The 27,061-nt window shown below is 35.8% G+C and overlaps 1 protein-coding gene across 4 annotated transcripts in view; it reads right to left on the reverse strand.

The window, feature by feature from the left end:
• adamts3 (ADAM metallopeptidase with thrombospondin type 1 motif, 3) overlaps positions 1-26,384 on the reverse strand; it is a 98,767-nt gene extending 72,383 nt beyond the window's left edge. For 3 of the 4 annotated variants that reach the window (XM_006627191.3, XM_015340173.2, XM_015340172.2), the window contains exons 1-4: positions 26,037-26,383; positions 25,257-25,278; positions 24,233-24,657; positions 6,572-6,728 (exon numbers count right to left, since the gene is read on the reverse strand). In XM_006627191.3, coding sequence (XP_006627254.2) covers positions 6,572-6,728; positions 24,233-24,657; positions 25,257-25,278; positions 26,037-26,105 — 673 coding nt within the window. In that variant the 5' untranslated portion in view covers positions 26,106-26,383. Of the gene's footprint in view, positions 1-6,571; positions 6,729-24,232; positions 24,658-25,256; positions 25,279-26,036 lie in introns of all 4 variants that reach the window. The other variant, XM_015340174.2, reaches the window with a different exon arrangement.
• Positions 26,385-27,061: the final 677 nt, after the last annotated feature.

The following is a 27,061-nucleotide window of genomic DNA, read 5'->3' on the forward strand; positions in this document are numbered from 1 at the left end:
GAAAGTTGGAAGAAAAAAACTAAACATTATGTGCATATTTTACATTAAAATCACTTCTTCAATAAATAAAAAGTTAAAAAAGAAAGAGCAGTCTGATTCTTTCACTTGGGGTCAGCCTTATTTCAACACCTAATTTCCCACTGGAAAAAGCAGATTACACTGCAAATCTCTGACAAGTGAAAGGTCCTTAAGACTGCCCTTAGCTGCACAGAAAGAATGCAAGCAACACTGTGTTGTGAATTGCGCTAAAAGACTAAGCAACAGCATAACCAGCCACATTACAAAGGGCCTTCCTGTTATAGGATATTCAATTAAATTCTTCGCACTAGGATGTACAGCAATAAAAAACATCTTTGTCTCTTTACACCCTTATAGATTGAAGTGTTTAATGCTAAATCCTCCCTTACTACAGTTATTGAAACAGCTTATAAATACCATCTGGCACTCTTATTCTGTTGCATCTTCTATTTTGTATGTTATGAATGCCAAGAGGACTAATTATTCTGTAACTTTGTGTCTGTAAATATTTAACTTAAGTGTATATATTTTCATTTCTGCACAGCTTCATAATTTGTTAAAACTCTATAAAAGGTACAAAGTGGTACATATACTGTACTGTATGTTCTGATATGCTCTATGTTTAAAATGTCTTGAAACACAGAACCTTTAGAAAAAACATAAAACAATGCTACTTCCTTTAAAATAAATATTAGCGGCAGTGTACAACTGTGGGAAATGTCTAGGTATTCTTTTACACTAAAAGAAACTTAATCCAAGGCCAGACTGCAGATTGGCAACTTTCACTAAAAACAGCATAAAACCTTATCTAGCTTCCTTTAAATAATGTAACAAACTAATCGTTCCAGGAGGTTTTCCAGCTAAATAACCTTTAATCTTCTAAAATGTTACGGAACATTTGGGGTTTATGATTTGAAGACGTTTTCTTTCAAGGCCTCAGTTTTCAGACGAAGAGTTAGAATGTCCTCCAAACGTGTTGTGAAAGCAAATTTAAAACTGTTTTTTTTTTGCTTTTCAGTCAAGCAATGTGTATTTGTGATCATGACATTCATAAGAATTAATATATACTGTATATATTATACATATTATGAATATAGGCAGACATTTTATCATATTAGAAAAAATGGCTATAAGTATGGGGATACATTCACCTTGAGTAAATGTGAGAGTAGAAAAGTCTATATTTGGTTGCTTATCCCTTTGATTCAATAACTCCATGAAGTCTGAGACATTTAGCTCACAAAATTCTTTCTGTAATCATTTGAGATGTTTTGCCAAGCCTTTGCTGTATCCATTTTGGGGGGGAGTTCATACTTTGATATATTTTTCAGCATATAAAATGCATGCTCTATTGTATTTTTATCTGGAAATTGACCTGACAAAACTAAGATTTTTTCACTTCTTTCTCCTAGTAAACTACTTTCGGTCATTGTCATGCTGTAGGAAAGCATCACCTACAAAGTATGGAATCATCTTCTACATAAACAGACCTAAACACCTAATGTTCCAGAAAGCTGCAGAATTCAATCTATAGCTGACATCATCAGTTAAGACATAAATGAAAATGGGTGAGTTAGTTCCAGAGGCCAAGGCTATAACATCACCTGCACCATGTTCCATAGATGAGGTGTTGCTCTTTGATGAATTTACAGTTTCTTTCTTACTCCTCATTTTAACCTGTCAATCACTCTGGTAAATGTTTTTTCTTGGCCTCATCAGTGAATAAAACTTTCTTCCAAATCTCTCCTAGATCATTTTTGTACTTCCAAGCAGATAGAAATCAGGGTTTTCTGTTCTTGTTGCGGATGGGAGATTTACATTTTGCAGTGCAGCCTATTAAACTCTGCTGTCTCAGTCTTCTACTTGCTCCCAAGCACTGTGGAGGTTGTTGGCAATTTAACTGTTATTTGAAAGTTTTACATGGAAGGTCTGAAAACTTTTTTTGTCAGCAAGCATGCCAGCCTAGTCTTGGCTAAGCGGTTATTATATCAGTGGTTTGTTTCTCATTTTGTATATTCCAATCTGTTGATTTTGATATGCTTAATTTCTGTGTTGTTACTCTGATCGATTCTTTTCTTTCAGCTTCATAAGTGCCTTTATTTCTTTTACATGAAGTTCTTTGTTTTTAATTTCGCCTTTGACTATGGACTCCAAACACTGAAGTCTAAGCGAGATAGGTTGAGAGAATTTTCACTCTAATATGATTGCCTAATTACTTAAAACACCTGAAGAACAAGAGACACCTGTCTGCCAATTGTCCAGATATTGTTTCTCCTATAAAGACGTTCAATACTATTCATTTATCTTATCCAGGATAGTAATACCTACCCAGGGCTATCATTTCCTCAGTCAGGGCCAAACTCTTGATATTCAAAGGCTTGTCTTGTCACAATGAAAATTTGGTTGAGCTTCTGAAATTACTAATAGAGATCACAGTGAAAATACCATTTAGACAGTGCAGCCCCAATTCTGTTGGAAAGCAATGCAGGTGAACTAAAGAGACTCTTTAGTTCTGTCAGGACAGACAGACAAACAGACAGACAGACAGACAGACAGACACGTTTACAGGTGTCTCCAAAACTATAAAAATTCCAACATTTCCATCACTTACGGCACAGTATTTTTATAAATATGTAATATTAAGGGTGCACTCTTGTCATGGCAGTTGTCAAATCTGCCCAGCTTTCTAATGCAAATATACAATTTATTCAGACAGAAAATGGAGGCAAAGCCATAAAAGCAAAACTTTCCCGAACAGCAACAGAAGAAAAACGTTTTTATATCCAAAACAGTTTGTTTTGTCATAAATCATGCTTTAAAATAGATGCATTCAAGAAACATCACATCTAACAACAATCTCAGAATACAGTTTTTCTGTAACACTGTTCAATTCTTGGGGTCTTTTTAGAAGATGGTATCAAAAGCTAAAAGGTTTCCTTTATTTCTGATTTGGGATATATACAGTATTAATTAATGTATAATTTTTGCTAAATGTAATGAAGTAAAAGGAAATAAGCTTTAAAATACAACTTCCTTCTTTTTACAACCATTGTAATCCCTAGCCAGGCTGCAAAAGAACTAGGAAACTACCTACAGTACAGTTACACTCATTGTCACATACGATTGTAAGACGTCTGGGAATTCCTTAGGGTCTTGTACGTGGACAACAGTCTTCTCATTATCCTGCCTGTTGTTTCATGGCCTATATTTCCTAGCAACCAGGAGCAACTCCCTAATCATTTCTCACTCCTGCATGTTTTCCACCTGGGACAAAGACCCTCAAATACATTGTCATGGCAACTTCAACAGCCGCAGAAGCACTTGGCTCTGCAGAGAAAGTGAAAAAGAAAATCTTGAAAGGAAACTGCAAGATAAAGGCCTTGCTATCCCAACTTTCCCACTGTTAGAATGTAATTAAAAAATTACTTCAACAAAAGGCTGCTTCTGAATGAATGCGTGCCACTCAATGTGTAGCCCTGTCATTGAGACTTTCTAATGCAAAGCAAATGCAATGCAAAGCAACGAACAAAACTGAAATGTCGTTCACAATGAAAGACGTATAATGGAACAGGCCACCAACATTGATCAAATACTTCCTAAAACTATTTCTAACTAAAAATTCCAGTCATAGTATGCCCCTTTTGGCAAGTGCATGTTTCTGTGCACAAGCAAATAATAGTAACTATTGTCAAATTTAATTGTTTCCCTTCGTTTATGTTCTTGTCACTGTTTTTCATCCATCTCTTACTTTTAGTTTACAAACCTTAGATCATATTACTAAAATACCACTTTGTTCTTTAGCCAAGACACTTAAATTGACTGATCTGAAAAAAGAGGCAGGAAATAAATTTGCTCACTTCTTTAAACTGCAAAAGAGCAAAATGACCAATGTCTTTTCATGTTTTTGTCTTATTGATTCCTATTAATGATTTGCAATTTTTGCATGGTCAAAGACACAGAGTAAGCTATTTCGAAAAAAATATGACAGAGAATGTATTGAGAACACCAGATCTCATTCACTTATGTTTATTAAAATTAATGCTACTGTAAATGTCAAATTCCCCCGTTGCGGAAAGCTATTATAAAAATTATCTAATGAAAAATAATTTGTTTTATAGTATGTAGAGGTTTTTTTTAATGACTGAAACCACAGGTCATTTTTGCACATTACACAGATCGTGCTTTATTGCCATTAGAACAAGTGAAAATTTATCATTAAATGCTGCATCTAAAGCTGGAAATAAAATAATTGTAGACATCACAAAAACCTGTGTGCAGGTATTTAACCATATACAGTAGGTGGTGCTTAGCATTCACTGTGATTTCTGATGATATCTATTAAAATTATAACAAATAAAAAAATCTAAGAATCAATTGTGTATATAATGGGTACTTATAGTGCTTTACTCAGGTAATAATCACCTAAGTGATATAAAAGGAAATAAGATTTTACAAATCATTTATTTCTCAAGGTGAACACTGAGAATCCCAATTTTCCTTCCCTTATTTACTTATTTCACTACTTTGTGGGTCATTTTATGGCCCTGGAAGCTGTACGTTATTGGGAAAAAGAAATATAATGTTTTCTATGTGTGTTAACTTTTCAAAAAGCAATTTTAATACACAGGGTGTAAGAAGAACATCACCTTCAGAAGACTCAATAGTGGATTAAAACTTTACTTGACTGTTAAAACCTGGTTAACCTACCTGAGAATGTATTATAAAAGTATGATCTCCTCGCAGTGCTGAAAATTGATTCAAAGGTATTGGTACATTTTGACAAGCATTCCCTCATTACGATATGTGTAAACAGTACATAAAACTTCCTGAATTGCTAACCTGCCACCTACCCTGCCCCACGGCTGCAACGATTAAATATTTTCATTTTTCATTACAACACTTGATTAATGATTAGGTGCTGCTTTGATGGAACAAGCCAAAACACAAAAAAACTCTATGTGAAAACCACAAAAACTGGATAAACTAGATAGGTAATAATGAAAGCATGAGGTAAGTACAAAGAATACTGTCAACATACTGACTTGCTTTGCGTGCACATTGAAATGCACATTTATGCTATATAAACAATAGAATTTGTTAAAACTTAATTTTTGGAACTTTTAGAATGTTGAATGAGCATGAGTTCATTAAGTTTAAAGTTCTGAAAGGTTTAATCACAAAAGGTATTATAGCATTATCTTTTGACTCTAGTCCTTTCCAGGTGGAAATTATGTGACAAGTACAACTCATGCCCCTGCTGGGATTCAATTCCATCACTCACATGCTCCAAGCATGCACAGCTCAACTCCCGAGACAGCTGATAATTCTCCCATGCCAAAACACCAGGTTTTCTACTGCAGGAGAGTTTTATACGGTGCAGATTTTAGAGGGGGTGACATCACTTCTGTAACTGGCACAGTGCAAGAGCCCTGTTACATTATGTTTTTGGAGTCATGTGCCTGGATTGTCCATGTTATAGACATGAAGGGAGGTACTTAAGAGTTCTTACTGTCGGTCTTTAACATTTTAAGTAATTTTGTGTATATACTGTACATGTGTGACATCGTAAGACTAAACATGAATCAAACCTTTTCACCATTCCGACACAATAATTTCATTGCATTTTCACAAAAATAAGCAGATGTCCCATAACACCATTTCACATTAAAAACCCTTCTACAAACCACACTACAAAAGTTTCATGTCAGTCAATAATTTGCAAATAAACATTCATGGATTTTGTAATTTGTAAAACACATAATGTATAATGTTGTTTTATATACATTAACATATTTTAGAAATACTTCCTCTCTGGTTGCAAAACATAAGAATGTTCAAAAACACTTACTTAGTGTGCAACAGTGGTTAGGGTTGGGGACTTGTAACTTAAAGGTTACTAGTTTGAAGCCTACGTGAAGCACTACTGTTGCAGCCTTAACTGCCATTCATTTACAGTAGATTACTTCAGTAAACTAACCAGCTGTATAAATGGGTAAAAAGGTATTTAAAATGCACTCCATTGTATTTTGCAAATCAAAGTGAATGAAAGTGAATTTACCAGCAACTGGCGTTATGGGCAATTTGTTTGAGGCACATGTGTGGATGACATTCTGTACACACACAGAATAAGTTACCTAAAATTGTTGGTTTAAAATAAATAGGTGTACACATCAACCACTATTTAACATCAACCATCAATAAAGCAAATACAGCCCTTCTAATTTAAATATATGCAGTGATCTTACTTTAAGATGTAAATAATAGTTAATACTGACTGGCAAAAAACAAAAACAGGATTGAGGACTTAGAAATGTATGCAAGGACCTGTGTAGTCTTTGTAAAAAATGTTGCACTGATATTCATATTCAGGCACTCCCTAGTAAATCTTCTACTGCAGCCGTTGCCTAGTTCTGATCTTTTCTTCTCAATGTGTAAATACTGTATGTTCCTGCCTAGCAGAAAGGGCTTGGTTCAGTTCTATCTGTGAAAAGTATCAATTAAGCTTTCAATTTTAGTGAAATACCATGTATTATAGTCAACAAGGGTAACATACCAGAGGTTTGATAGTCTATGGATGTGTTGGATGTTGGTCGCAGAACTGCAGACCTCCGGTAAACTATATGGACTCTCCCATGCTCTTCATGCTCCTGTGTGCCTCTTTCGAGTGGCTCAATGAAGTATTCATCCGAATCCGTTCGAATCATACCAGCCTATCAATGAAAAATTTTAAAAAAGCAATTAAACCACTTCATCAACATCAAGACACTACAGGTGTCATGCAAAGGTACAAACATGGTACAATTTTCAGGGCATGAAAAAAGTATTGCTTGGATACTGTAGTGAAATACAGTTGTTGTAAATGTAATTATTCAACATAGATTTATGCAGTGATTCTACTGAACCAGATATTAGCAAAATAAAATTGAACATCATCTTTGATATTGTCAGTCCTTGACCTATAAAAAATAAACATCCAGTTTTACATTTCCTTTTACATGGAATACACAACTAAGGTCTGGAAGAAAGCACCACAACTCAACCAATGAGATACAGTATTCTACAGTACGACTTTTGACCTTATTTTTCCAGCATGCTTTGCTTAAACACCCCTCCACTAAATCTAGCTCATTTTAAGAGAGCTTCCATCTACCTTGACTATATGACCAGGTTCATGTTTTAGAATGTTCTGAAATCTTTTGTTTTTTTTTAACACAATGCATATTGTACCTCCTGGGAAATTACAGGAATTTACATAAAAATCTCCAACGACAGTTTACTTATGTAAATTATTATCTTAAATTTGAAAATCTATCTGAATTCTTGACAATGAGAAGGCTAGTAAAAGTTTTAGTTTATCCATCACCAAGAAATGAGTATAACTACTGTACAATAATCACATATATATATTTAGACCATAAATGAATCCCAAGACAGAAGTTGCAGTTCTTGTATTATTCAGTATACTGTACAGTGTTTGCATATTGCTGTTTCTACACAGCTACACATGTTAAACAAAAAAAACTGTTCAGTGAAAAACTAAGCTGAGCCCCGGCACAGGCCTCATATGTAGAATCTATTCACAGAGTCAGACTGGAATGTGGAGAAGATTTTATTTCCCAGATCTCATCTACCTCATTTTGGCCTCATCAGCATGATCCTGTGGTCTGAGTGCCAAGTACATTTGTATAATTCCAGAGAAGACTCACACACATTTGGTTATTCTCCTCTTTACCCAAATGGGCTTAAATAATTAAGCAAAGATATTCACGAGAAATACAATATAGTAACAGCAAAGCAGTTACTACAATGTTACTGTAACTCAGAGTCTCACATGAATTCTGGAGTGCAGCTGGACAAATCTCAGACGATGTGGAGTTAGGCCATAAGTGAAACAGTGGCTGGTCAGTTTAGGGAAGTGGACGTTTCTTTCTTGGTTGCCAAACACCACACTTCAGGTGTTCTTTCAAAACCAGTGTGGGTGCCATGCCTCCAAAATGGGGATCACAGGCCATTAACACGGTCAAGTAATCACTTACTTCTTTGGAAAAGACCAACAACCGTGAGCCCCCCCTTCATTGTAAGTTGTACGGCCTTCTCCTCCTCTGCTCGAACTTGACCCAAAAGGCCATTCTTCCCAGTGCAATGTCCAGCCATGGGCTGTATTGCCTGGTTTCTCAATTTACGTGAGGTCCTGGATTTTTTTGGTAATCACTGGTGGACTTTTGCAGTGGTTAGTACCATCACTCTCAAACCAAGGCTGTACCATACCAACTCGGTCTTCACTCTCCACTCGCGGCAACACATTCTCAGTGGTTCTCTGTGCCCAAGGACTTAAAACAGCTTTTAGATTTCCCCTTCTCAGTTTTTACTTAGGTTAGTTTTATATTAGATATCTTGAACAAGCTCTGCTACAACAGTCCTACAGTACATGACTGCGCTGCCCAATGGGGAAGCCTGCTATCTCAGCTCAGTTCTGGTGTGCATTAGAGGCAAGTATTACTCCACATGAGTGTCCATGCCTTTACCCTGTCACAAATCTGCCAGAGTGTTCTTGTATGCCATGGTTTTTGGGTCAGAGGTGATGAGTATCCTACTTAACCGACACTTATGTGTGTGATAGCAAGTGGAGAAGGAAAGGCCAAAACAGGATTGCAAGCACACTGCAGTTTACTGCCCTTAATCTTTAACAGGTGCATGCTGATCACTGAGAAAGTGAGAAAAAGAAAGAGCATAGCATTAGCGAACAGCCCATGTGGTAAAGTAAGATTTCCACCTCCCCCCTTTATACAGGGTGGGGGAAGGGGGTATAAAGAGAGCATGCTTGGGGAACAGGGAGAAAGGTTAAAGAGCAGTCCTGGCAGTCCATCACCCAGGGGAAGAACACTGTAGTACTTTCCCAAGGTTGTATGCCTGAAGCAAATAACAAATGATCATGTGAAAGTCTGGAACAAGTTTCACAATAAAGATGAAGTTTAGGCAATATCATTATTTTCTTACAGTATATGATTAAGACCATGGATGACATGTTAATACTCTAAACTTCACCCACTAAGCTACACAAATATCACCCATAATACTTCCAAGAAGTGTATAAACTTCTAGGAAAACAACACCAGAGCAGCACCATTTGATTGATTTACATCAGTCTACATTTTAAAATAGATGCTTAAGAGTGAAGATATGTTTCTCCTTATGTGGCAGATTTAAGAATAGATTATATACTTTAAGTCACAAAGGTCACAAAACCAGTTAGAACAGAACCTACTCAGAGAGAAAGGTTAAACAGCAGGAGGTGTTCTGGACAAATTCAATTGTCTTCTCAACACCACACTACATACAACCACAACCTGTCTATCCAACAGTTTCAGTCTCTAGTATTTCATTTACCCATTAAAATCTTAACTTTTATAGAGCTATAAGCAAACATGAAGAAATAATGTACATCCCTACTATGGAACATAGCTAAAAAGAAAAGAGACAACGTTTTGGCTGTGGAGCCTTCTTTGCAACCTACACATGGAGATACCTACAGTACTTGAAAATCTCCACTGTGTTAACTATACAAATAATATTATGCTGTTATGATATTACAACACATTATCATTAAGGACCAGGTAATTACTTGCTTATACCTAGGAATACAAGAAACAGTATGCAAGAGACAGGAATAACTGTATTAGCATGCAATTAAGACATAACTGGAATCACTGAAACATAGCTAACAGAGTTTTGGTGAAAATGCAACATCACTGGATGCACATGAAGAGAAAAAATGGAAGAATATGGACTTTCTATACTCATGACAACCAAGAATCTAAATGTACCTTATTGTCCTATTAATTGGTGTTTAAAACTAGACAGACCTCTGCTGATTTTTTTCTTAAACTGTAAATGTGAGAGAAATGGTCGTATTTGTTATTAATATACTTTATAAAGAACAATATTGTAGACGTAACATTATCTCCATACCACAATGACACCTCTTTGTCTAAGGAAAGGGAACAGATTTTGAGATCAAAAGCTAAAAAGCAGACACTTTGTTGGATTATTGAAGAAGTGGGCAAGAGACACCACCTTTTCTTCCTCGACTGCCTTTGAGCTCCTTATACAAAATAAAGTTATCTGATCTCAAACTGTTCCAAGAATTCTAGTACAGTACTTAAACAAGGCCTTCCCTTTCTAAACGCATGTTGCAAAAATGCTTTATATTCCTTGCTTTCCTATATACTGTATATACAGTATTCTTTTAGTTTAGCTCTATGATTTCCAGCACTCTACCAGTAGAGTAAGACTGATTGGTCTATAGTTTCTACATTTTCTTAGCATGACTCATAAGGTTTTGACCATTTTAGGCCATCCTAGCTGTCAGCAGCAGATTGAGTGCTTTCTTTATCACAAAGCAAGTTATTGATGACTTCTGTTTTAAAAACCTGCAAGTTATATTAATCTAACATGTTTAATATTCTTGTAACATGTTGTATAAATCTCCTGTTATCTCTAACTACCTACAGTACTTTGCTTTCACAGTTGAAAACAAGCTTTGCATTTTTAATTTGGCTTTTTCAATATCCCAAACGCTCACTGTTTGTCCATTACCTTATAGCCTGTTTTTTTCTAATTATAATTCCAAATTTAAATCTAAAATTAAGAGATTGGAAGTATCCATCATAGTCCGTATTATGAACAATTCCTCGATGCTGTATCAAAAAAGAGATCTTCTGGTTTTCAGGCAGATAGGCTACATCGGTAAATTATTCACATCTTTTTTTAATTAATGAATAATTAAAAATAATAAAAGAACAACAATAGCTTGCCAAGGTCTGAAAAAATCAATCAGGGCAAGAGCTGTTTCAAGCAACCAGGCATACATAATTAAGACATCACAAACTTCATTACATGTCTTAAAATCACCATTTTAAAATCATCCAACTCATTCACAATTGGAGAGTTCATGTGGCACTATGGCATCTGAAATGATGATGTACATGTGCATTTCTGGAGGGGTGAAAAACATCTGTGGACCAAAAAAAACTTTCCCTGGAGGACAGGGATTCTCTCACAAACACACGAGAATTACATAAGACTCACACCCACTTGCCTTCGCGTGAAATTAAAATAAACATATGCTATGACAGCCTCGGAGCAAATGTAGAATGAAATCGACACCTATGTAGGTAGTGTTTTCAAAGTGATCTGTACATAGTTGGGATCGGTTGTTTCTTTAAGTTTCTAATTTTCCATTATGGTAATGAAATGGAAAATACAGTAGTTAAAATATACACAGTACTAATATGCTGACCTACTAATAACAGGTGAGAAGTAACATATTTACAGTCAGTATAACAAAGAAGCCAACACACAGACACAGGCCTTCATAAAAAGCTTAGGAGTGAGCTTTGAACAAATTAATTGAAATAGAATGTCACATAACGTTTGCCAGCAGGAGAACTGTACACGTGGCTAATTTGCATATGAACTCCAGCCTTGCTTCCTCATTTGCATAGATACCCACAGCTCATGTAAACCTAATTTCTTTCTTGGCTCAAGTGAAACATCTCTCATGTACCATGCGTATGCTCCCCCTGTCTCAACTGTTGGCTGCCTGAAGATGTTGTAAATGCAGTGTTTGTCTAAAAACCATGTCTTGTGGGAAATGGGTGATTTACAAAGTAATTCTATGGATACAAGAAAATAATTAGGGTCAATTGTTATTTTGCCAAGCAAATGACCTTAGGCAACAAAGGAACAAACATTGAAACTAGTACAATAATACCCCAAAATGTTAAGAGCTTCTCTCTAGACATTCATCTATTATCATAAAGCCACTTATTCTTAGGCTTAATAACTCTACGCCTATCCCAAATGAACTGGGCACAAGAAAGAACTACCTTTAGCAGGACACCAGTACATTGCAGGATACACACATAAACATATTACAGACACCAATTTATCTTGTCAGCATGTCTTTGGGAGTTGGGGGGCTTGGGACTGATACGCTCAACCTATGCAGCCATAATGAGACCAAACTAACTCTCCACAGAAAAGGCACTCTATCCTGGGATGAGAGCTGTGAGGCTGCAATGCTGACCTCCACATACAGTAACATGTAAGTGAAAGACAAATTATTTTTTTTTCCCCCCTTAGAAATACTTGTTGAAACAAGATTCTCGACAAATGTCCAGGATCACATGCCATTCCTAAAACTCCCAACATGCATACTGTAGGCAATGAACATAACAGAGACAGAAATCTGAAGGCCTCTTTCATTACCCCATTTTAAAACCCCAACATAGAGATTGTCTCATAGATGTTATTTGCTAGATTGGCAGTGATTAACATATCTGCCTCAGTTTTTGCTGAATTTGTCCAGTGATATTAATCACTAGATTGAAGCAATTAATATCACTAGACAAGCACAGGGTCCTGGCTATAGGTGCACAATAAGGAGAACTGGAATGAAAGGAGAAGGAAGGAATGCCGAGACAAAAATCGCCTGCAACCAACCTTTCCCACACTGAACAGCACGTCAAAGCCCTCTCCCTGGCTTCTGCTGGAAAACAGAAGTATGGAAACTATCTGAAAATGAATTGTTTCTTAATAAATTCTAAAAAGGGTGTATGTGAAAGGACATGTCATGGAGACTTATGGCAGGGAGGATGATTGGCACTCTTGGCAATATGAACATACCAAATCTCTTTAAACCTAAAAATACCATGATCCCCTTGATTCCCATGCTCCTGTGAATACCTAATCCAGGTGTTGTTGTATTTAGGGATATTATCTTATATGGCCCTGTTGTTTCCTTTGTAAAAGATAAAAGTCTATACCAGAGCCACAAAGGCTTATCATAATTTCCATCGTGTTAAGTGGATTAGAGAGCACATGATTCTTCCTCTATAGAAAGGTGAGTATCGCAGGGATAACCCCTCAGAGATGCTGGTCCCCATCTATACAGCTGGATGGACTGGAACAACTGGAGTAAAGTAGCTCACTCAAAGGTATAAAAAGTTTCTGCACCAGGGACTCAACCCAGAACTTATCAGTCCCGTGTCCAAAGGCTCACCCACTACATTATGCCATCCTTTCCCTTAGCACACCAATAGAGATTTACAGTATATGTACTTACCAATAATGGAAAAAAACAGATAAATTGTTATACTAATTTCTCAGTAATTTGGTGCATATAAAAAATCTTCATTGTAAGAAGGTTTGTTATCTTCGTAAAACAGTAAGCATTAATGACACACCTTCAGATTCCACTGAAGCAAAAATTAAGTTCCAGGTAATGTACAGTACAGCAGTGATTTAATTTTGCCATCTTTGCCACACCAGCATACTGCCCGATTATAAGTGCATTTTATATCATGGACAATTGCAGGTGGCTGACAGAGATTTAGCCTGCTGTTACCTAAATAGAAGCTCTCTGAAAGGGATCAAGAGTTCTGTGTTCCATCAGTTTAATATCCCAGCATCAGCGCCAGCCAAGCAGACACCACATTTCTGCCAAGACAAACATATGGGATTCAGCTGAAGGGGTCCAGTTTTCTAAGACAGCCCTCCAGTCTAAACTTCTTAAGGAGCCGGTATGAACGTGCTACATTTAAAAGGTGCTGCCGCTTTTAAAAAAAAACACTGATTCAGCTGAAACACTGGCACCTTTCACCCTCAGTGTTGTTTAAAGGGGTGTTTGGCTTAGAAAAGTGTGCAAACCTTCGTCATCATTACCTGCCATTTTCATCCCTTTTAAAGAGAACCTTAGGAAAGATTATACCAGCTAATTTATTTCAAACAAAATGTGAAAAACACCTTCTTTACGAACAAAAGTGGCCTTTAAAAACAGTTATTTATTAAGAATAACAAAGATGATGAAAACGACCACCTACCTGTAGATACAGATTTGAGCAACATTTTAAAATATGAATCTTATCATGCTATTGATTCCAAAGCATTATTAAAGCCTCTCAATACACATCATGAATGGATTAGCCTTGATGGACATGCCTGTGCAATAGTATAGAATTAATGTTAAAATGGCCATTGAGAATTATTTGTAAAATAAAAATGTGCCAGTCTTTTTGTCAACAACTGACTGATATTGGGTTAAGAAGAACTGCCATTCCTCTTTTAGCTGATCTGTCAGTGTATAATGTTACCTATATATGTAAACACTCCTGCAATTTAAAAAGACTTGTCCCACACAATTAAATGAATTGGAATAAAAGGTGGGTCACGGGACCAGACACTCCCTAATCAGAAAGTCAGGACGCCGTGATGAAGCCTGTGCCATCGAGTCGCTCCTGGACTCGCGGGTAGGCGGGCTTCCTGGCATCCATCTTCCAAAGCTGAGCCCAGATTGGCAGGAACACCTGGCCCTTATAGGATGAGGGGCAGGAACCGGTGGCAGGTGCAGGGGATGAGTACAAAACAAGGAAGGGCTGGAGCGTCCTTAAGAGGAGGGGTTTACGATGGTGAGACATACCAATGCAGAAACTGAAGAACCTTGCTGATTTTACCATTTGGTTGTTAGAAAAATAATCACTGTTACAAATTTAGTCATTCTGAATACAGTTATTCTTGAGTGAAGAGTGGGAGTGAGCATAAATTGCAATATACTGAAACACATTAAATTTCATTAAACCTTTTTAGTGTTTACTCAGAACAAAGATATCAAAGAAAATTGATTCTCTCATTAAACCAAACTGACTTACAATACCCATAGGAATATTACAATAACAACAATCATGCACATACTGTATATAGTACAACCCACTAATAAAAAGTGTCAACACAAAAAGAATGTAAGCACTCTGCATAGGAAAATGATCAATAACCTTAGAAGACAATCAAACACCACTTACTGTATTTGCCTTCATTTATCATTCTGACAAAATTCATGCTTGGCATTTGTGTGCATTTAGATAAATACTGTATTGTAATTAGAGAGGTTGAGAAACCTTAGATTCAGGAAAGAATAACTACAGCACCCAGACTCCTGAGCAGTCAGCCGATACATCAATAAGGGGCAATGGTCAGAGGGAGAGTATAAAGCAGAAGGAAACAAGAAAATAAATCACCACAGGCTTTATTGGTTGATTCTGTGTCATTTAGCCAACTAGTAGTGAGGGACTGGATACATTTGTCAATATATGCAAATTATTTATGTTTGCTATGTTTGAAAGGAAATTACCCTTGTAAAGGGATAACATACAGTATACCTAAGATAAAACCTTATCCTCTGTGCCTAAGCCATTTTTCTTACACTTTTCCCCACACCAGAAGGCTAACCTCAAAGAACCTGGGTTTTGCAACTTGCAACCTTGATCTGGAAGAATATATAAATAGGTAATTATAAGAAATATATATATAGACCATTTATACAAAAATGGTTGTACAGTATATAGATATTAACATGATTGTTTAATGTATGATGAAGGACCTAAATCACTAGAAATGTTTACTTAAATCTGGGACTATATACATCCATCCATTTTCCAACTACTTTCTCCAATACAGGGTTGCAGGCCTCACAAGGGAGCTGGAGCCTATCTCAACAAGCAACGGGTCCAAGACAGGGTACACCCTGGACAGGGTGCCAGTCTATCACAACACACACAAGGACATACTGTACTCACACCAGAGCCAATTTTTCCAATAGCTAATTAACAACCAATTTGTCTTTGGGCTGTGGGAGGAAACTAGAGCACCTGGAGGAAATCCACATGAACACAGGGAGAACATACAAACTTCAGACAGCTTGTACTCAGGATCCGATCCCAGGACCCCAGCACTGTGAGACAGCAATACTAACCACTGTGCCACCCAGACTATATAGATGTATGTTATATATATATGAACACCAAACCAAATGTTTAACAGAAGCCTATTCCAGTTGTCCTGATAATTAGAATCAAATTGAATTCAACCAAATTATTTGAAAGGAATAGTTTATTATTGTGTTGCTGTACTTCTGCACTCTCAGTCTAGTACCTCTGTATTTAAGTACTCAGCTCCCTTCGTGCACTTCAAACCACATTTGAAAACAGCTCTGGCGGTCTTTATTGAAAAACAGGCAAGTACTGAGCTGGATAAACATCAACAAATATTAGTGAATACATCTTCTGTGCCTGTACTGCAGGACATTGAGGAGTGGACCTCAGTGCAAACTCTACCAAAGAGAATTTAAAAACTGCAAGAAGGAGAGTCTCTTTAGGCCTTAGTGTTTCTAAAGCGATGTCTAAGTGTAGTATGGTTTATGTGAAAACAAAACAGTTACTAAAATTAACATGCAACCATTTTATGAATGTAGCCTATGTATGAATTTGTCTAAGATTAAAATCTAGAAAGTTCTCCTTGTCTGCTGTCACTTTTCCTAAAGTTGCATACCCTAGATTTTCCCACTGTAACCAGTACTCACTAGGGATTTTGAAAGTGAGGCCAATTTTAAAATGTGCCTTTCCACAGCTCTGAAACATTTCATTTAAGATACTTAAGGGAATACAGAATAAAGAATGTATGTTTGTGAATCCTTTACTTTGCAGTAAGAAACGTTTAAAAATAATGAATGTTTCAAACAATATTTTAGCAAAATCTAATTACAATTTCATTGTGTAGAATATATGCCACATTCATGAGCCATCTAAAAACATTCCATCAGAGTTATTATATAATAAATATTTAATTTGCTTCCACAAGCCCTGGGTTGAAATATACAAAAGTCTGTAGAATAAACCTTCCAGGATTTAATGTTGTAATCTGCATAAAGAAAAATAATTTTAGTTTCCATAAATACTTATTCAAGTAAATAAGCCTAAAATCTTCTTACTTCGAAGCTGAATGAGCCAACACTTAGATTCTAGGAAGTAATAAAAATGAAGATAATCTAATTAAATGAAAATATAAAGACAACAGATATTTTGATTTAATTAACAAAATGATTCAACAGTAAATCCCATGATGTACTGCATATAAGTACTGTATGTGAACCCTCAGATTTAGTAAATAGTGGCAAAATGTTTATGGGTGAATGAAATTAAATTTATGATGCCTTTTCAAAATACTTAAGTCTTTAACGTTTTTTTGTTTTTTCCTGTGTTTTTTCTTCTGTTTTTTAACCTGCAATTTCTCACTTCAAACGCTCATTAGATTCCATGCTTGCTAAGCATGGAACAATGTACCATGGGCAACAATTTAGAGAAGGTGGGAAGCATAAAACCAGAGCACCCAATGAAAATCCAAATGAACATGGAGAGAACATACAAACACTAGAAAGAAAGTTGTGTTAATATGGTTAAAAGTTAAAATAATTAAAATAATGGTTTGTGAAATAAATCACCATTTAGATGTGTGTTACATGTATATTTTCCCATTTGCTAGGGGACTCCTGTGTCTTCTGGGTTTTTTTCCCAGCCAAGTTCTTAATCACAGACTAATTATAGTTTTGATATTCTAATTGAAAACACAGCAAAGACAGTATTTCCTTCTGTTTTGCTAAAAGCTCTCCCATAAAGCTAATTTGCATTAACTATACAAAATTTGCTTCAGAGTAATTACATGGGCAGCTTGGATTATGTATACTGGCAAAGAAGCTGGAGGTAAGTGATCTTTTGTTAGTAAATTACGTAAATCAGGACCTTAACTTTCGAACGTTTGTTTAGATGTCAATATGGAATGCTTGTGAATCATAAAAGTTTTATTTTGGGGAATCTGAAAATACTAAAAATAATTGAAAATCTTACTCATACTCAGCTTTTAAATGTCAAAACCTCTGAATAAATAAACTAGACCATTGTGAATTTCAACACTATACTCTTTGTCCCGTTTTACTGGAATGTAAGGCACGAACCATTGAAAAAAAGTTTATTGCCAAGATCACTTAGGGTCATTACCAACCCTGAAACTGTGGAAACAGAACATGACATACTGTACAGTAGCATTTGGAAGCCAAAGTTAAAGTAAAGTAACTCCTTGTATCATTAACAGAATTAATCCAAAAACACAGGTTTGCTGGATAACGTGCTGAATCAATGCTAAGTGTTTCTGTGAAGGAATGCCAATGCTTCACCGCACACTCTGCAATGGTCAGTGAAATGATCACTTCCTTTAAACAAAAAATACTACTTCCAATGAAATAAAAAATAAAGCATATCCTTTTTAAGCAGCTGTTTTTATCCTTCGTGCAACTACCATTTTATTGTATACTGCGAGTTTTTATTTCATTTTACATTATTTACTTGCCTCATTATTATTCTATCAAAATAATGCCCCCAGAAGATATGAAATACCCTGATACCTTGAATATAAATGAGAAGCAAAGACGAGCCAAAATAAATCCTATGGCACACCAGCTGTAGCGTATTGTGCTACAACAATTAGATTCAACCTTTTTGGGGGGAAGATGCTAATTTGCTTCCCCTCTGCACTTCCTCTGTGTTAGCTTTAAGAAACCTCTTGTCATGGTCACTTAGACAACAAAACGACACCACAGAGAATCACATAAAACACGTACTTTACTTAAAAAACGCCTGAAAGGTCTTTGTGCAATGTGGGTTATGCATATTTATGTCCCGTTCAAGAGAATCCCATCCGCCTTTCCAAATAATTTGGATCTGAATGAAATATATTTTACAATTAACAATAAATCCTTGCATTTGTATAGAGCTTTTCATCCCAAGGAATCACATCGCACACAGGCCAAGAGCTAGCTCACCATCAACCTGAGCAAGACATGTCATCCATTATGAACCAGAAGCCCCACTACACAGCAGAGCAGGTCGAAATGTAACAAAATCCTTCACTTATTGTATTTGGGATGAAAGTGTAAGGCAGTACAGATTTACAAACATTGGAATCTTTAGCAATTAAGTAGTCAGTACCTTGGTTTGTGTCTCATGTGAAGGATAGCACCTTCAACAGCACGGTCTCTCTAATCACAATACTGTGGTAACAGACTTAAAACTGTGGTCCAGAGGGAAACATTTCACTTACTGATCCATCAGCACCATTTAGAACAACAACTTCGTTTTCCTTAAGAATCTCCCATCCCAGTACTGACCAGGCTCAGCCTTCATTAACTTTCTGCATTAACTGATCTTTTGAGATCAGGCTACAGGTTGGGGAATGTTGGTGCCCTTGTTATTGATACATTATTAAGCAAACATTTCTAGGATCTGCATTACATTCCTTGAAACTTTCAAAAAACAGCTGGATCCCACTCTAAGGCTAACAGGATGCAGACAATTAACCCCAATGAGCTACAGTATATGACCGTTCTTATATTCTTGCTTTAGGATTCAGTCTGTCTGAACATTAGTCAAGATATTCTATGCACTATGTATACAGTAGGATTCTTAATTACTTTTCTTAAGAATATAAACTGCTCCTTATCCAAGACAAGTGTGATTGATTTCTACCCTTAGTTTGATTGCTAAAATCCAAAACCAATCCATTTTAAGGGATAAAAAAGTAGTTGTTTGAAGAGAAGTTACTGTATTACTCAATTTAATTTTAAGTGTTTTAAGGTTTAATAGTTACATAAAGAACAAAATCCCATACTTTGATGTATAGATAAATGCAAAATGTATAGCCCCAACTTGTAAACCACTTGTCCCATTATACATATGGTGCCAGACCAATCATTTCTGGGTGACACTGAAACAGAAGCAGCAGAGAGTCAGCTAAAGGAAGCAACTAGCTTCCACTGACACCAGACAGTTCAGCAGGTGGCTGGCTATTCTCAGCACTAAGGACTCTTGGCCAAAATGTCTGGTACAGCAGGGATTCAGTTATGATTTGCAAGGATTTAGAGCTCATCCTGCACTCCAGGCAGCATAATGAATTTTAGAGGACTAAACCTGTGTGTGACAAAGGACAAAAGAATATTCTTGTGAACAGGGTCTGAAAATTGCTGCTGTAATTGGAATGGCATTTTAAAGTTAGCAAGGTGTGTATGGACACTGAAATCAGGCTATAGCATTCCAAATATTACCAAACATAGCCAGTACTCTACTGCTAACGTACAATAAAGAGAACATTTAAATCAACATATACTATACAGCCAAACTACATTCTACATGTATTCTAACTTTGAAATCTAGTCTTTAAAGAAAGGCCACTCAAAATGCAACCTTTCCAAAGTGCTTCATTTCAGTACTTTAATACAACCAGATGTTTAATTACTACATGGGTCCTGGTAATTCTACATTTAATAATTCAAGAGCTGGTTTCTGCAAAACTATTTATGGAGGAACTTTAAGTTCAGAAACTGTTTAAGATGGTGATTCCCAATCCTGATCTTGGTGCTAGTTTTCATTCCTGTTGAGTTCTAAATTTCCAGGGATAATAGATTACTTTAATGGATGTGCTTGCTTTTCTGGACTTATGGTTACCATGTTTTCTCACTCAGTATTGAGCTTAAAAACATGTCACTTAATGGGTAACAACGTCAGCATTTTAAGCAGTCAGAATAAAATATAAGCATCAGAATTGTAAACTGCCTCTCCTCGACTTGCTTACACTTACTGTACATACATCTGAACAGCTCCTAATAGGTTATCAATGTTTGATTAACAGACACAAGTAGGAATGACAATATATCATAAGTATGAAATGCTGATATTGGAACGACATTATAAATTATAATTATAAAAACCATATGTCTGGTAAGAACTGAAAGTAAATTTAAAAGTGCTCCTTAATACAAATTGAAATCAATTAACTCATGATTAAGAATTCACTTGGAGCAAAACCCAGAACAAACCTATTTTAAGACAACATAATACATAAATCACTATATGCAAGCAACCCATTTCTCTGACACACTAGATAGGATGCATTATTATTGATTCACCCATGCGCTCATCTGAATATACAGACATACTAACTATAAGCCACCATTCATTAGTATGGTAAAATAGGATTCTGAACAACAAGTTAAGCGGGTTGACAAATTAGTTTAAGTAGTCAGCATTTGCTGAGTGTAGAGTCAGCTTAAAGAGTCTGTAGTAATAATTTGTCTAAATTACTTCAGTTAGCGTCAGTTTCAAATTCTATATCCTATCATTGAAATATGGTATAATATTTTAGACTGCTGCATTTAAATACTTCCTCAGTTAAAGTTATACTGGTGGAAGGCGTTAATCACTGTATATCCCACTAGGGTTTTTGGAGCAGGAAAATATCTGCTTTCTAAGCCTTTGCTGTTGTAAAGAGTTCCAGACTGGAAATTCCTGTAATTAACAACAGTAAAACATAAACAGAGGGAGTCCAGAAGGCTACTTGAGATCAAAGGTTCCCTGTTTAATCCATGCCTGTAGGTAAATATTGAGAATTTAACATATGATACAGTATGTTAGTAATAATAAAGCTGATCCATTATGCAACCAGGTTCCCCAGCATATAAAATCAAATAGAAGAATATATCTTTATAACTATTAGCTTATATCACTGACATAAAATAGTGCTTTGTTCTCCAGTAAACGTGTGTCTCTTGCTAACATGTGTAAGCATTGCTTTCTTCAGAATAAATTATTCACTTGAATGTTAAGTTCAATTATTGTGAGTTAAGTCAGAATACTGTAGGTCTCCTTAAGTGGCAGAAAACATTTTCCTGAACACCAACAAGTTCATACTATTTTAAGGTAACCAAGGTTTTCCAAGCTTCCCATCTACAGTGGATTGCCAGGTTAACTGCAAGCTCACAGATGGATCAATTAAAGCCATCGATCTTCCTTTCAATGGGAATTCTTGTGTCTCAGATGTAGGGTGGATACTGTGAAAAGTTTTGGTGGATAGTTTGCTTGCAATCCCCATCTCTTTCATGTCATTATGGAGATTTAAGTGGTAAAGCATAGAAAAACAATACATTTCCAATTCCATATTGAGTATTATTAATTATATTTGGTACATTCCTAATTAAGAATATCATAAATGCTTGTGGGCTAAAAGAACATGCATACTATTTAGAGGACTTTTTTTATTTCTAGGAAAATTACTACCATTGTGCAATTTCCATGAAATGTGATCATTATTACAGACCGTTGTACAATGTAGGTTTATGTAACTGTGACTGCATATACAATTTCAGTAGAAGTACATATGAAGTTCACCAATAACTTATCAGGCTTAGAGATTTGTAAGATTTGAGGATGCATGAGAAAAATAAGAGAGCTATGGCTAAGTGCTGTACTGTTGGCACAACAGGACTTTAATGAGGCAGTTACTAGCAGACAGCACTAGGCACTATGCTTGCTCCTCTCATTCATGAGTTTCCAAGCTTTGACCAATGAACAAAGTAAAGGAAATACAGTAGTTCACCATCATTACGCAGCTCTTTATATTTAGTGCTACCTGACATGCAAACAATTGAATATCTTTGGAATACACTTGCATATTAGTTGCACCTTCTTCAGCATGTAATGTCGCTTTCCCACAAGTTAAACAAAATACTGCAGTACAGCACAGTGCAGTCTGTATTGCTGCTAACAGATACGGAAGATCAATTTCTGAAAACATCAGTTTTTAATGAAGCGGGTTCTTGTAAAGAATAGTTACAGAATGTATTGCTCCATGAACTTTTCAAGTGGACTGAAGCTGATCAGAAGCAATAACCTATGATAACTTGGAACAGCTTTACAACTGGTCAAACATGTCGCATAACTAAATCAGGTTAGAATATCTTAGCACGTAGATAGCACACAGATGCTGTTAAAATAAGTAAAGTAATTGTTACTCCACACATGTAGGCATACCACTGTTTTTTTTCCATCCTTTGTAAAAATATTAGCCCATGTGCTTTCACCTGAATTTGAACATATGCTTTTCTTTACCAATAGATAATGTTGCTTGAACAGTTCACACTTTCCACTTCTCTGCCAAAGGACAAACTGTTTTATCTGTAGCTTAATTAGCTTTTCTTAGAAATTAGTATTTTCTTGTTATACTGTATGTCCATTAAAACATTCGTTAGCCCATGTGCTTTCACCTGAATTTGAACATATGCTTTTCTTTACCAATAGATAATGTTGCTTGAACAGTTCACACTTTCCACTTCTCTGCCAAAGGACAAACTGTTTTATCTGTAGCTTAATTAGCTATGCAGTTTGGCCCAAATTTTGTGCACCTAAAAAGTGAAGTGAAATGTTTTGCTGACATCAGCACTAAAGAACATTTGATATAGAAAAATGATATAGAGTCCTCATACCCTCTACAGTAAGACAATAATATCATTTCCACCTATTATTATTATAGAAATTGGGTTATATATTTGTTTGAAAGTTTCTAGAAATGTTGCTTGGCTACTGTTGCTGCTTGCAGTAATTCCTTCATACAACCAGTGTGGCAGGCTAGTCTTTTACATGCCCGTATGGTGGTCTGGCCTAATCTGACTCAAAGTAATCCAATTTCAAAGATTAACACACCAACCGCAAGCAATGAATAAACTGCTAATAATGAAGATTGTTTCCTCATCCAGCTATGCCGAAAGCTACAGCAGTGCCAAATCTGCTTTTGACTAGTTCTAAGGATAAGGTGTTGATATTGGCATTTGTCCGAAGTGCACGCGTATTTTCTTGTTATACTGTATGTCCATTAAAACATTCGTTTTAAATGTCTACAGCTGTACAGCAATCAGGAACACTAAAACAAATGTATTTTTGATTTTTTCCAACAATTATTTATTTCATGCTTTGTTAGCTTAGCATAAATGATACTGAGATTGTTTTCCATCTAAATTTACACAGTATGGTTATTTGTTTCAAAATTTAAAAGAAAAATGATGAAATCATTATTTTTATTCTGGAAAAATCTCATCTTCTCATAGGGGAAAAATAAGCCTTAATCTATAATTCTTATTCTTATACACAAAACAGTAAACAAACAAGAAATAACTTCAATGTGGGTGACCCACATACTATACCACTCTGACTAAACCTGTAATGAAGTTGGTCTAATGCAGTGTAGTGAACATACTTTATTCTTTACTATACTCAAGTGGTATGCAGCATTAACATTAATTTCTGCCTTCTACCAATGAAAATTCCAGCATCTCATGAAGTCAACAAGGTCAAAAAGTGATCAACAAGAAGACCATTTAGACATTTTTAAAATATAAGGGTACTGTTCATGACATGCTTGCACTAAGCGCTTTCAGCAGAATGTCAAATGTCTTCTCTAGTCAAATCAATCACAGTGTCTTTAAATTAAAAGAAACAACACCTACCAGTCCATCACAGTTGTTAATGGCAACAGAAGCACCTGGGACATCTGTGACATCTCCAATAAAGGTGCAGTCAGTTTTCAGCAGTTGTCGTCTCAGTATCCTGTCTATTCTGCTCTTGGTGTGGTTTCCACTTTCTTCACTACTGCTTCCATTCCCAGCAACTTCAACTTCATCGTGCCACTCTACCATGGCTCCTGGGGCAACCAGCCTGGTATTGGGGTGCAGGCGTAGGTGAAACTCCTTCCCAAAAGCAGTGACATTGAAGAAAAGCTGCTGTTGACTTTTCGGGTCTGAATCACGGGACACATCTCTTTTCACTCTTTGCTTGTGGTTAGCAGAGACGAGATGTGATAGGTAATGCCCTTCTGAGTCCGTGCTAAAGGGTGTAATGAGTCCAAACTCACTTAGTCTGTTCCTTACAAAATCTTAAAGAGAGGGAGAAACACTATCAGAAATGGATGTTCCTGCTTTGTCGACAAAGAAAACATTGGAACACTCTAAATAAACACAAATTAATAATTGGCAAACTTTAAGAGATGACATGGCATGGGTAAAATTAATATTATAACAAATATTTGAATATAAATATAAAAATCTACATACTAAAAGGGGAAATAGGCAGGTACCAGATAGCAGTTAATATACTATGAACACATCTCATTTACAATAAGATTCTTATTCAAAAGGTACAATAATTTATTATGTAAGGAGTGAATGGAGGTTTATGAAACTAATACAATTCCATTTTAAAGTCACATGAAGTCATAGCACTGCTAACAGATGAATTTCACAACACTGTACGTGAAAACATGCAATTTACTCAAGGAGAAATTAAACTTGAATCATTAGACAATTGTAAAATATTTTAACACTGAAAACTAATGATGTGTTGCTATTGACTTTAAATATTTTTTAGTTCGATAAAAATCTGTTTGGTGCTAATGGTAAATATTATGAAATAAAACAATTGTGGTCTTGAAGCAAACTTTGTTACGATGTTAAAATATTGTTACTATTTTCTTACCAGTTTTATCTACTTCACCAGCCTATAAAAGAACAGAAAAATACATATTAAAAGGTTAATAACACAGATCAATACAAAACAGAAGAATACGTATGCATAATTGGGCACACTAATACTACTAATCTGAATAAACTCAGTAACTCAACACGATTTTAGAATTCCGTAGGATACTGACAGATCTGGCACCGATTCAAGTTTCGCTTTCACGTGTTACTTCCAAGAAATAAACCTCTATAGACAGAACAATCAAAACGCAAAAAAAAAACTGTTTTATGAAGTAAAATTTAATTAATTCAGCTCAACGGAATTTACAGAAAAGGACCTAACTACAGAAAAGGAATACTTAATCCTTGCTCTTTCGAAAAGTTTCAATGAGTGAAAACCCGGTTACTGTACTGTAACTGCCAAACAGAAAGTATAGAAGTCTATACTAAAACACCAGAGAAAGAGAGTGTGGAACTACTGTAAGTAACTTTATTAGCGAACACAACATAAATTATAACACTCCAAGTTTATAAAATGACACTGCTCTACCAATGTGGCTAAAACGAACCCATCAAAGTAGAGCAATCTGTATAGGCTATTTCACGACTTCATTGCATTTCTGGTGCATTGGTTCTAACAGAATATGGACTTACACTTTATTAGGGCTTTACCGCAAAAACATTAAACTGTTCCAGTGGTTGTTGGTGGAATACATAAACTAATAATTACATATACATAACTATTTTAAATACAGGTTAAAGCATGTATAAATAACAGAAGAAATGTTAAATTTACCTTATCAGCTGAAGTCAAACTCGCTACTAGAATTCCAGCTACAAAAAAGCATGATGACAGGAGAACCATCACGAGTCGTTTTCACTTAGAAAAAAATAATACCCTCTCAAAAAGTCCAAAATAAATAGGTATATTATGAATATTTTACAGTCTGCACCAGTAATGTCTTAAATTTGTTAAAAATATTTTACACTTCAGTGAATATGCAACAAGATATTTTTTCTCTGAGTCGTAGCACTTGATTCGAGTCGGTTGCTTACGTTTAAAAAGTTGTTAGTAAATTATGCCTACGAGACTGTTAGTGTCTGCCCTGTTGCCTTACAGAGCAGATTCTTGAATTCTAAAATGCTGGTAGTTTGCTCTCTCTAATAAACCAGCCCCATCTGACGTCACTTACTCGTTTCTTTTTTTTTTCTTCAGGCAGATGGTAGTATTTTCCATCTCTGTGCACTAAAGACCGGTACTTTGAAATTGTGCAACTAACAAGGGGATGGATCAAGAGATTTAAGCGTGTTTTTTTTTCGACTAACAGACTAAATTAATTGTGCATTGCAGTAAGCAAAGAATCCCACTTGGGGGTAGGAATTAGCCACAAAAAAGGATGCATTATATCGAGTTTTTGTCTTCCCATCTGATATTAGCTGCCCCCTTTACAAATCGGCTCTTTTATAGCGTGCATGCTGAATACGCATCACCTGAAAAATACAATTTGGTATCTGTTAGACAGCTCCCGCTTTCTTTCTCAAAAGTGAAAACGTTAAGTAGACAATCCGCTATTCTTTCATTAATCAAGACTTGATTTCTAATGAAAACATTGTTTGATAATTTTCTGTTGATAGTACATAAATACCTGAAGTGCAAGCGCTAAGACAGATAAAAAGTTTTAAATTAGCTTTTGAAGTCATCATCAATTCGAAAACCTTTCGTTCGTTCGTTTCGTTGTTCTCACCTCAATGATTTTTCAAGATGATGTGATGGGCTTTTCATAAAAAAACAGCATATATCTGTACATCTTTTAAAAAAAT

Source organism: Lepisosteus oculatus, chromosome 3 (genome assembly GCF_040954835.1).
Source record: "Lepisosteus oculatus isolate fLepOcu1 chromosome 3, fLepOcu1.hap2, whole genome shotgun sequence".
Classification (NCBI taxonomy): domain Eukaryota; kingdom Metazoa; phylum Chordata; class Actinopteri; order Semionotiformes; family Lepisosteidae; genus Lepisosteus; species Lepisosteus oculatus.